General features: G+C 42.9%; 1 protein-coding gene across 2 annotated transcripts in view; it reads right to left on the bottom strand.

Moving 5' to 3' along the window:
• Positions 1-12,500, bottom strand: part of LOC137993495 (intermembrane lipid transfer protein VPS13B-like) — a 48,308-nt gene that overhangs the window by 19,210 nt on the left and 16,598 nt on the right. For both annotated transcript variants that reach the window (XM_068839398.1, XM_068839399.1), the window contains 12 exons: positions 12,242-12,417; positions 11,021-11,554; positions 10,542-10,775; positions 9,174-9,382; positions 7,947-8,804; positions 6,889-7,084; positions 5,928-6,471; positions 4,909-5,049; positions 3,210-3,503; positions 2,513-2,669; positions 1,102-1,349; positions 222-406 (listed from right to left, as the gene is read on the bottom strand). In XM_068839398.1, the coding sequence (XP_068695499.1) occupies positions 222-406; positions 1,102-1,349; positions 2,513-2,669; positions 3,210-3,503; positions 4,909-5,049; positions 5,928-6,471; positions 6,889-7,084; positions 7,947-8,804; positions 9,174-9,382; positions 10,542-10,775; positions 11,021-11,554; positions 12,242-12,417 (3,776 nt within the window). The remainder of the gene's footprint in view (positions 1-221; positions 407-1,101; positions 1,350-2,512; positions 2,670-3,209; positions 3,504-4,908; positions 5,050-5,927; positions 6,472-6,888; positions 7,085-7,946; positions 8,805-9,173; positions 9,383-10,541; positions 10,776-11,020; positions 11,555-12,241; positions 12,418-12,500) is intronic.

Here is a 12,500-nt window from a genome sequence, read left to right as displayed (position 1 = left end):
ATCGCGATTCTTGCGGTTATCACAGACAATACTGACCTCTGACCAGCGGGATCCGAACTTCGCGCATGTGAAGTAAAGGATCGATTTGAAGAAAACCGAAGAGACTGCGCAACAGAGTCGGAAGTCTTCCCAGTTCGGGAAAATACTCGCAGGCTGTAAGGAGAACAATCCTCAAATTCTGAAAAGAAACGAATTTTACGTATAGCAAGTGTTTTTTTTACCTTATATTCCTCGCCCATATTCAGTGTGTTGACTAGAACAGGACTTGAAAGAGGCAACGGTACAAGCTCAACCGCTGACAGTGCTCGAGGCTCAGGATATTTCCAAGTCATTGTTGGGGGCCTGTCGCTGAAGTCGGACGAGAAAACTATTTCCCAAGGCTCTGGATGATGCATGTCCAGTTCAGCTAAAAGCAAATAAAACATTACCCTCGGTAAAAATAAGGAGATTAATCATATACTCTACAAAAAAAGCGGCGTTTCTGATTGGTCAATAACGAACGCATAAATAGGTTGTAGAGTGCAATACGGAAGTTGCTATGGAAACAAAGCGATGGAGTGCTTTTGTTGAGTATGTAATAAATAGAAAATCGTATGAACTTGCTCGTGCGACACTCACGGAGCGTGTAGTCCCAAATTGAAATTAATTAATGATATACATGAAAAAATTCGAGATGGTTAAGAGGAAGTAACGCACACGTATCACGTATCAATCACGGAAAAATTGCGCCATCAAAAGAACCAATCACAGCACAAAGCCAATGTATGCAGCCGCGATTAAGCGCGGGAAACGAACCTTACAAGTTTGGCGCTTAGTTTTGTTAGCCAATTAACAAGGGTAGATTCTCGCATTTCTTAGGCTGTGATAACAAACCATAAGCCATTTTGCGATATCACGACATCACGCAACGCCAGCCACGGTTGCTGTACTGAACAGAACAGACCATAACACCAGGAACTCGAGTCGCAATCTTTGCGAAGAGTATGTGGGTTCTCTAATTTCCTTCCAGAGTGTATGAAGACTGAAGGGCTATGAGAAAGGGGCTAATGGCTTATCACTCAAATCTTAATACATGTACCGGTAATTGTCAGCATTGCTTACCTGGAGCAGTGACATATCTAAACGCCCCAGCTCGTATGTCATCATACGACTCGAACAAGGCTATAGGGTCCGTCCGGTCGGTCTTCCTTGTACCAGTCCCTGCTGGTTGTTCATTGGCCGTGGAAGGACTGGTAAACTCTTCAGCCAAATCGGAAAGAAGTTTTAAGCAAGTCACGTGTTCTTGCCCAACACTGATCTGAACACAGCTTGCTTCCACAAATACGTACAACTGAGGAAAGCCGTAACCACTGCGAAAAATGGGCAAAGAGGGAGATGAGCGACTCTTAGTTGGCTGCACACAGCCTCCGTTAGCATTACGAAGTTTAAGAAACCACAAGTCGACGACCACGAGAACGACATTAAATTTCAGGTTTTATGAAAAACAATGGCTCTATCCACCGTTCAGGTTGTTTCATATTTTAGAACGGTGCCTACTATTGCTATTGCGCATACGTTTTGCGCATCTCGAGACACTCGGGTTTCCAGTGGGTGGTGCTTATTAATACCGGGATATTTTTGCGCGGTTTAAAACTATGCGGAGAAAGCAGAACTTAGCAAGTGCTCTTGGTATCCAAAAAGAAAATTGGGGGTAACCATGCATTTTTCAGAGATAATTAAGCTTCAATTTCGAAAAGAACGTCACACATTGCTTTGCACTTTAAAGCTTTTTACAAATATTGTCGATTAACTATCTTTGAAAAATGCGTCCCCCAATTTTCTTTTTGGATTTCAATAACACTTGTTTAGATCTACTTCAGCACAATTGTTGCTACCTGTGATTATCTTGTTTTTGGATCGTGAAATTGTCTTCATATTAATCCTCTGTAAGCCATATTTGTATGATTTGAAATAAAATTTGACTTGACTTGACTCCTATTCAGTACGAAATGTTTGTTTCCGATTTTAGAAGTGGAGTGGACAGATTATGAACGAGCTTGAAAGCTAATTGAACAAAGTAACATGATAAACAAAGGCATTCAAATTAACCACATTTTACGGTTTTGTAAAGTGCCCGATGATGAACTTGCCACTCTCTTTCTATGGCGTTTCACTGAAACAGCGAGTTACAGCACGCGCGAGCTTCGCGTGGCAATTGCGTCTCTCCCCAGTTTCAGGTTTTTCAAGCAACCGTGGACAATAACCCTGCCGGTGTACGTTGGATCAACTGGCTCGATCTGATCGGCGTGATAACCAGTTGAAAAAGTAGAAAGAGCCGATACAACCTACAATAGATTTGATTACTTAGTAATGTACTATATTTCGGCTGGCCAAACCAGCCTTCGTCACTCACAGTTTCACTGGGCTGCAAGTTATCGTTTAGGTAAAAAATAAAGATCAAGATTTTCTGACGCAAAAATACGACTGTTCTCACATATAATCGAACTACCAAATGAAAAAAGTAACAACACACCTTTGAGCCATCAAATCTCGGCTGTGGGGAGCCCAGATCGCCTCCAAATCGATAGAACAGCTGAATGGACAAATCAGCGGCCGACTTCTATCGTGAATTGATGTTGCTAAACTTACACCATGTAATTGTAACTTTGTGTCCACTCGACTTACGTTACCTAGAAAATAAGTGGATTAAGTTGAGACGACGAGTATTTACGCTGACGGCGCTTTCCTTTTATGAAAAATCCGGTTGTTCCGGCGGTAAATCAAACAAAACAGACTTTTCCACTAGAGAGTGTTCAAATAAAAAGAAATACCGTCAGAGCTACTCCACTTTTCTCACTTGTGGCAAAATGATCGGAAAATCCTGTACGATCTGCCGAGTTCCACTTGTGCCATGTTCCTTGATGAATTAAAGATAAGGTTTTTGGCCGCGAAAGTCGTTGTTATAGTCAATCGTTAGTACTGACCCAGTCTCTTAAAAAAAGAAAGAACGACTTCGTGCAAAACACTCGTCCCTTTCCGTTTTGATTGAGGGGAAAAGTCCTGCTCCTGTTAACAGGAATTCTCCCCGGCTTTACCATCCAAATGGAAAGCGCCCTTAATCTGAGCGCTAAACGGGAATGAAATGAAAGGCTGTTGAAATGCAATAATTCGATGACGCGTTCAACGCTAGCAAACCAAAAAGTTTCGTGCTACTGCTCTTCTCTACATACCTTGCTTGTTTGGGCTAAAACAAGCTTTCGCCTCAATCCCAACCACACTACCGAGCAGCTTGGGGTTACTGCGAATAGCAGGAGCTTCCAATTGTAAAACAATATCGGAAGTACACAATGCAAAGGAGCTCATAAATAAAGTTCTTGCCGTAGGACCTATCTGGCTGTCCTTGGGCCCGACTGAGGTCTCGCCATACGAAAGCACCAGGCCATCCAAGAAATGCGTTAGTTCTTCCACGTTTTCAATGTTTAAGTTGACATAAACTGATCGACCAATTTCAACAGAAACTTCAGCTGCAACAAATTAATAAAACAATTGAATATTAGACGAAGCTTCAGTTTGGGACACGCAATTGGAGCTTCAGACCCTCCACAGCTCCGTCCCCTCCATTCAATGTTTGGGGTGAAATGGCCCAATTGAATACAATCATTCCCTACACTGTGACGCTTCCATTAAATAGCAGGGAAGAGTGCGGGGAGAGGGGAGGGGGAGGGGGAGAGGGGAGGGGAAAGAAGGAGGGAAGTGTAGTGGAACTACGAGAGAACGTCCCGCGTAATATGTCTACGATTATAGGTTCAAGGAGTTCATTCAATTGATAGTTAGTGTTAAAATCCGAGAAATTTTTCAAATATTAAGGATACCATAGATGAACGAAATAAAGGTGTTACTTTCTAAAGAATCGGTGGTGCTGCGTCGGTGGAAGAGTAAAATACGAAAATTCATCTTTTGTCCGCCAACGAGTTGATAAAGGTCCAAATTACCACCGTAAAAGCTTGAATTGCTGACCCCTTGATCAAAGAGAAAGTGTTTGAGGTTTATATAGGAAGTGAACGGAGAGCTACGGCATTGGTGGAGACACGGTAACGAATAAATTAATTGTTATCGTAGACATAGATTGCATGGTTGGATAAATGTAAGGGTCTTTTGAAGTTAATGTGACTGCGCGATGCAGTTCTACAGCTGAAGTTACCGCCCACAAATAACACCTGACCATCACAGAGTTTCCCGTAGCCGCCCACTAGCAAGAAAATCCGTAAGCTAAAGCGCGGAGGGTTCCGGGTTGCAATTACATCTCTGCCTCAGATTTTTCTTAGTACCTAGATGATCACCATATACTCACTCGGTGTGTTTCAGCACTGCCGTCGGAAACCGGGTGCCCGTTTGTCGAAAGTCCCGAAAACTTTTCGGGCCCGAAAAGTCATTTTTTGAACCTGCCAAACGCTTGTTCAGGAAAGCCGATCTTTTAACATGTTTTCAATGTAACGAAAAGCAAACTGACTATGAAAATTGACTACTCAAATCATCTCCGTTCTCGAGATACAGAGGGAGTTATGACACCCGAAAATGGCCCGAAAAGTTTCGGGACTTTCGAGAAACGGGCCCCAGGGGCCTATTACACGGAGCCTCCATCTTCTATATTAACCCTCTGTGTCAAGCCTGTCCAGTATTATTTTTAGAAGCAACTTCCAGGGGGTTTTAGGGGGTGTTTCCACAATAGCCAATCATATGAGACCTAAGTTCGGCCACTGATTACATAACGTGCGGCACACCCGAAACACGAAGGTTTTTCAAAAGGATGAAAAGATATAGCAGTTCTAAAAATCAAAAGAACGTGTACATGTCCCAAATTCAAACTAACAGCAATTGCGACTAAATAGGCGTATAATGAACTGACAGAGATGCGAGGTCTTAACCAACCTGGACCACACAAGAATTCAGTGACGTCGACAGTTAAAAGAGACGGCAAAATGCCACTATGCTGATCAGGGATTCCAGCTCCACTCTTGACCCATTGAACCGAGTAGTCATGTGCATCAGGAAGCTTCTTAAACAAGGAACCTAACGGACACAAAAATATTCATTCATGCATACAGCTTTTATTTCGTGGCGTTCGGCGTCTCCAGAAAATATCATGTACGTTTCTGCTCCCCATGTGGGTAATAGTGCGAGGTCTCCAGCGAATAGATAACCAAAAAGTGTTTGCAAACTCCCTTTCTTCTTAAAGCTGACGAGTCGGACTAACAAGAGAAAAAGCATAGGGAAGATCCACGAAAGTTGAGGCTTTGTTGCCAATAAAGAGAACTTAAATAAAGGAATGACTCTTGACAGATCTCTTGGGTTACAAACAGAAGTAACCTAATTAGGAAACTACAAAAGAAAAATGGCGACTTCTGAAGACGTTTTCTGAAACGTTATACCTGAAGTTTAAAAAGAGGATCATTCGTTCAAGCAAACGCAAAATAGAGTCTCGAGATGGGACATAGGAGAGGCTGTTGGAACAATGGCAAAAGCGCTCCCCTTCCACTAACGTGTCCCGGGTACGATTCCTGAGGGACTTGGCTTCACTTGATGGTTGAATTTGTTGAATCTCTACTCTAACCTGAGAGGTTTATCCTTCGCATCCAGGTTTTCAGCCGGGCTTCCAAATAACGATACTTCTGAATAGATTTCTGTGAGAACCTTATTATTTATGAAAAATTCCTTGACACTTCAATAACAATCTTCGTTGCTTTCTTATTGTCAGTTCTGTGCCAGCTTCAACAGTGAATTGAACTCTACGGGACAGTAACTTCTACCTGTAAACGGGTCCACGCACTTAAAAGCCATGTCATCGATTAAAGGTCTATCTGACAAGCACTTTTCTGGCCAAATACAAGCTGCATCACAAAACTGATTTCTGTTTTTTTTTCAAATCAGAAGCGTTATTGTGTACTCACCTATCGAAGAAGACACTCCAGCGACATTGACATCAAAGCACGACACCTGAATCCGCGGAGAGGTGGAATGCGTGTTCATGACGAGAGCAGGATGAACAAGTTCAACCCGCAAAACTGGTTTAATCATGGCCGGTTTGCATCTCCCAGGAAGACTTGGTTTGGCAGGGAGAACTTCATTATCAGTGGGTTTGTCATCTCGATGAATCTTGCTGTAAACTGATACTGAGAGTTTCCTTCCAGTGACAAAAATTTCCCACGGGGCTTCAGTTTCAATTCCCGTACCATTTTCTATGTTGTCGTCGAAATTTCCTACTTTGAACTTGGTAATATCCCGTTTCTGCGTTCCAAAGTTTGCAGTAGTTTGAGTGGGCATGCTCTCAAATCCGCTATCAATTCTACCAGGGCTTCCTCGGATACCTTCAGCTGAGCTGGGGACCAAGTTCGATTTGGTCCCTTCTATGTCAACTTCCATTGGAGACATCCCCAAAGAGGACTTCGAGAAGACCTTCAGATTTTCAGCTGATAAAGTTTGCAGAAGCTGTATCTGTGAAGAAAAGACGGAGAGCGATGGTTAGGTAGGCACAATTCCCTATAATCTTGACCTCGCCAATCATCGGACGATACACAGGAAAGAGCATTAAGTTGCGGTAATTTTCTTTAACAAAGTGTCGTGGATGAACATTCTGAAGAGCACAATTGGGCACAATTAGGAAAATTTGCCATTACATTTCTTAACTGGTTCATTCCACTTCGTCAAGCAAGTTCAAGTTCGATGTGGTGGGAAAAAAACGTCGCATATTTTCATTGTTTACAGTCTCCAATGCAATACATGAATTTCAAAATTCCGACATCACTCCCAGACTTACAGGCCAAATTTCATAGCTCGGGTGAATTCAATGCAAAAGAATCGTGACTAACAGGCAAGCGATAATAACTTAGGCCAATAAATCTCAAAGTTCACCTGATTCTTGTTGAGGAAACAATCAACATCTGTGACCACGTTGAATTCCAGCGACCATCCACAGACCGGGACACTTTCAGCTAATGCAGCACCGTTTACTGTACTTTGTCTGATTACTGAGATGGCCGGAGCCAGCACGACCCTGAAGTCAGACCCAGAGATGATTGGCGTGACATGTACTTCCTCTGTTCCGTGCCTGATGATCAAGTAAGTAAACAATGAATTGTAGCTACGAAATATGTATCAACCAAATAAAATAAAAAGAAAGGCAACAACAAAAACAACAACTTCTATTTACACGTGGATGAAGGGGTTAGTTTCAAAATAACTTTGGTGCAGTATTAGTGGGGAGTGAAACGCGTTCCGGTGGCTCAGTTGGTTGAGCACCGGAAGCCATGCGGGAGGTCTTGAGTTCGAATCCGGTCGGACCACCATTCAGGGTCTTTAAATAACTGAGGAGATAGTGCTGCATTTGTAATGGCATCTGCAAATAGTTAGACTCTCTAGTCTTCTCGAATAAGGACGATAAACCGTAGGCCCCGTCTCGCAACCCTTTACCGTTCATAACCCTATGGGACGTAAAAGAACCCACACACTATTCGTAAAAAGTAGGGCATGGAGTTTCCGGGGTTGTGGTCTGTCCTCTGTAGTGTATCATGGTTGGGAGGGAAATGTTGGAGATATTAGCTACACCCAACTACTCTAAAATCCCAGGGTGAATAAAAATATACGATATGACGTACGGCCCGTTTGAAGCATTAGATAGCTCTTTTGTCAGCGTTAGTCCTTCGATCTCAGGCTGACGAAGGAAACGCTCAAAACGTTGGCTGGCAGAGATTTTTCTTGCAGTGGTTCATTTCCCTTAATCGACTCGTTTAATAAAGCCAAACTTTGTATTAACGCATGGTTGTATTTCAAAGCACATTTACATCAAAGGGCAAAGAATGGCTCGAAACGGACAACAATAGAACGAAAACATCAATTTCCATTTACAAGAGTAGAGACTACATGGAGTCCATGCATGTAATTTCTACTCCTGTAAAGCGCATTTTTCTTACCACATTTGCGTGTTCCACTCCAGTGCAGGATTCTGGTCTACAAGTACTCCAACTCGCTCCAGTCCTTCTTCATTCCTGACAGACCCACAGAGTTGTACCCAGCTCCCACTCCACATGCCAAACCCACACAGGTCGATCTGGTACTGCACATCGTGAATGTCATACCCCAGAGCTTGCCTGGAGCTCCGGCCGAACTTAAGAAACTTGTCGTAAAACTCTCGATTTAAAACCGCCCTGGAGTTCGGATTGTCAGGGTGAGGAGAAGCACTGACAGTTGATAACTGAATGACAGTCATATCTTCCGGGTAGTTCACGGTTTTCATTCCTTCGACCGATTTGCCCGCTCCTGCCTCGCACGGAATGAATAGCCTTAAATTTCGCATGTCCACAAACAGCAGAGGTAACAGTTCAACGTTAACAGTCGAACAATCTCGTTTGTCGTTTTGTTGATCCCTTAGAAGACTCCCTTCGTCTGCTTTCTCCGCGTCACTTTCCATTGGCACTAAAACTCGAAACTTTTCAAGCAAGCTCAAATCAACCGTCTCCAAAGCAGCAAGGACAGCTGGTGTCCACAACACAACATCAAATGGCTGGATATTGACACGGATTTCATGCTGGTCTTTAAAACAGTCCTCTTCCTTTCCGGATTTATCAGAAGAAGATGTTCGCCTTTTCAAATGCAGGGATGAACGTTTGTACATGACTGTAAGAAAACCGCGTGGCCCCTGTCCCGAGATCTCCCGGCGACCGCTGTAAGATCTCCTTGACGATGTGGTGAGGAGAGATTTTGATGAAATAATGTCATTGCATGACAACAAAACGCCATTAAAACGACCGTGTACCCAGGAACCGTCGGAACTGCATAAAATTTAGAATACAATACTCAGAAAAAAAGTTCTCGTGTGACCACAAACGTTAAAGAACAAATTTGTTGGTGAGCCTTAAAACACAAAATGGGCACAGCACTTTGAAAATAACATTGAAAGAGTAATGGTTTGAAGAGAACACACAGTGCACGAGACAGGTCTACATTTGTCAGTCAAGTGGCCCTTGGCACCTTTTTCAGAGTACCCGAGTTAGAGACTAATAAAACCGTTTGGAAGAACTACACCCCATCACCGTTAAATACCGCCAAATTATATGATATCTAAGCACTGAAAAACCATCAGAGATTTTGACCGGGACAAAGGTGTGCATCTGCAGTTATCTTCTCTCTCTTACACGTACCTTTGAGTGAAGTGGGAAACATTGAAGGCTCCAACTTTAAAATGCATGTGAAGCATGGTTTCCATATAGTCTACAGAGGCTGTCAGATCCTCTAAGTCTGCGCTGATGCACACAGCAGAGTTATCTGCTCCTGACCGACTGTACAAATTCACAATGACGCGAGGCAACGTCCACTGCAGCCACAGTGAAATACGAATGGAGTTGAGAGACTAAAAAGGATGAAACCATTGCATTGTTGTTCAGTATAATTTGCCTCTTTCTTTTCCTGTGTGACGTGACGCAAAGGTATGTTACATTAGAGGCGAGAGACCTTAGTATATCATAGGAGGGGCGGTGACGATGATTAAAAACATTGTCGATCTGCACCTTAACTAGTTATTATTATTTTCACCAAGCCCAAAATGCAGTTCATTTTTGGTAGTTATTTGCATTAAAACAATGGATATCCAGCATGATACAATCCCAAGAGTCAAAAACGTGTATTGTTTTTATGTAAAGAACTCCCCCAAAACGTATTGCATTATACACACTTTTAATAAGTCTAATATATGCCGTTTTCCGCTAGTGACGTCGAACTCTTGCTTTCAAATTTTACTTAGAAATGTACAAAGGCCTAAAACTTTTCCGATTTCTTGTCTTGTTTGAAGCCTTTGTACATTTCTGAATAAATTTTAAAAGCATGAGTTTGACGTCATCAGCGGAAAACGACATATATTAGACTATTCACAACACTCATAATGATATGCGAGGTTAAAATGATTCAATAATGGGTTCTTTCATGGCTAGTCTGGCGGTCTCACGTGCGATTACGTAATTACCGATAATAAATTCTGGTTTGGTGCGAAAATAAACCATTCTTGCTCAGTTTTTCAGCGGAGCCGCGAAGAGCTGGACGGCCCACCCAGTCCCGCCCAAAAATCGCGTGAGTCGTATCTTGAACTCTTCCTAAGCCAAGCTGTCCCAGCTTGGCTTAGTCCGCTGATCAATCTTTTTTCCCATACCTTATTAGAACTGAGCATGAATATGAATACATACATACATACATACATACATACTTAATTGACCTCTCCCCATAGGGGCTTTTCAGGGCCAATGAATCAACGAAACAACAGAACACAACAACTACAACTGTCAAGAATCCCAACTGGCCGGAGGCAAACCAGTTGGCTATTTACAAGTGCAGCTGGGAAGTTGAACCAGGGACTACCAGGATCAAATTCAATGAGTGGTCAGAGCGGGTCTTGAACCCGGGATCTCCAGATCTCAAGGCAAGCGCCCTAACCACTGGGCCACACTGCCTCCTCCTACTTATTAAAAGGGTGTATAGGATGGAGGAATTTAGCGAATACCCGGAAAAGAAGAGCATACCTGTTGAATTTGTGAATATGCTGCCGAAGACACACTCTCGGATTTCAAGCTCTCACTTTCCACTTGCTCAACGCCTGACGACGAAGACACAGAATTTGTCCGTTGGGGATCTGGGGCAGCTGCAGGTGGAGTGGTACTTGGAACACCAGTTGTAGCATCAGTGGAAGTGGGAGATGTCTGTCTGGATATGCTGAAAATGGGAAGACTCTGGACTAAATTGGCTAGAAGATGAAGCTATTGACAAAAAACAAAGAGGGAGAAAAAAATGAGTAAAAAACGTGTGGTGATTATTCACTTGCGAGGCCGTGGAGCTGTGCTTTCAATCTGTATTACGATTGACGCACACAAACACTGGGCAAAAAACACAATGCACTGGCAGGTTAAATTGAATAAAATTCCTGCATTTAAAGAATGATAAAAAGAACTTAAGCATTGATATAGATTTCTTGTTTAAAAAATGCCAAAGACATTTCAAGTACCTGCTTTCGTGAACAGCTGATCTCAACGGGTTGAAGATCTGTGTGAACACAAAACCCGAGAGTTGAGAATCTTCGACCCCCAGTGCTCCCGGGCTTAAATAGCTGAGTCGGAGAGAAATGTGGTGAGCCTGGGCCAGAGGAGGTACGAGCTGACGCCAAAACGGCAGTGCAAGAAACTGTCGACAGTACGTAACGCACAACCGGAAGGTGGTCTCCACTGGTCAGTGATGAACTGTTCTTTGCATGAACCGAGTACACTGCAAGATTCTCTGCTTGTAAAGTCCACGGCAGAGTCTCCCGCCGCGTCATATCTCTGTGGCAAGTGTTCACTGGCAGGGATTGTCTGACTGACATGGGTTCATGGTTTGCGCTGTGCAGCTTAAAGCTTGGAAAACAGACTACTAGGGTCGGTGGAAAAGAATTGTTCGATTTTTTCAAGGACTGCACAGAGTAGTTCAGAGCGATGTCACTTGATTTGATGCTGTGAACGATGTGCTTCTCGGGCATGAAAACAACCATGCTCTTGATTTCGATCTGCACAAAGAAGTTACAAAAAGCGATCACAAATTCATAAATATTTGCGCTTTCGAAGTTAAAGTTCCACCCAAGCGGCAGACGTGCAAATATGTCATTCACAAAAGGGCCTGCCACGGGCGATGAGAACGAGTTTATTTTCTCAGCATAAAAGACCTCGATTCTCCACTAAACGATCGCATAGTTATACAATATAATACAATGCAATGCAATGCAATGCAATGCAATGCAATACATCCTTAATTGACGACTCCCCATAGGGGCTTTTCAAGGCCAATGAAACACAATCACGACAAAAGAGAACATTCAACAACAAATGTTAAGAATCCCAACAGGTCAGAGGCAAGCTAGTTGGCTATTTAAAAGTACAGCTTAGAAGTTGAACCAGGAACTACCAGAAACAAATTAAACGAGTGGTCAGAACGTGTCTTGAACCTGGGATCCCTGGATATCAAGGCAAGTGCCCTGACTCCCACTTTGAGCCACTTTTGTTCACTTTGATCCAGATTCAAGTCAAACAAAGAAACTGAATTACACGGAGAGTAAAAATGATTGTCGAACTCTCAAAACTGGCGCTTCAAAATCGTTGCAAGCTGTCAAGCACCTTCCTGCGGCAAATGTTTACACAGCCTTTACAAGATGGTTGTTAGTTTTCAGTCTTGAGATAAAAGCTCAACATCCCCTCACCTGTAGTTCTGTGGATGTAATGAACGGTAGTTTGTCATACAGCCAAGACTCAAATGCCTTCCTTCCATCCACTGTCTCAAAAGTGCTATTATTCGCTTGAGTCTGTTTCTTTGCACCCTCTTGCTTACTTGTGACAAGTTTTTCTTCCTTTGCTTGGGAAACAACTGACCCAAAACCTGAACATTTTAAAAAACACATTCACCAGTGTTGGCACAATGCTTTACTTACAGTATAGTTATCCATATGTTGGCCAGTTGTT

The sequence above is a fragment of the Montipora foliosa genome, chromosome 2 (assembly GCF_036669935.1).
Source record: "Montipora foliosa isolate CH-2021 chromosome 2, ASM3666993v2, whole genome shotgun sequence".
Taxonomy (NCBI): domain Eukaryota; kingdom Metazoa; phylum Cnidaria; class Anthozoa; order Scleractinia; family Acroporidae; genus Montipora; species Montipora foliosa.
Note: the sequence above shows the minus strand (reverse complement) of the source record. Positions and strands in the feature narration are given on the sequence as shown.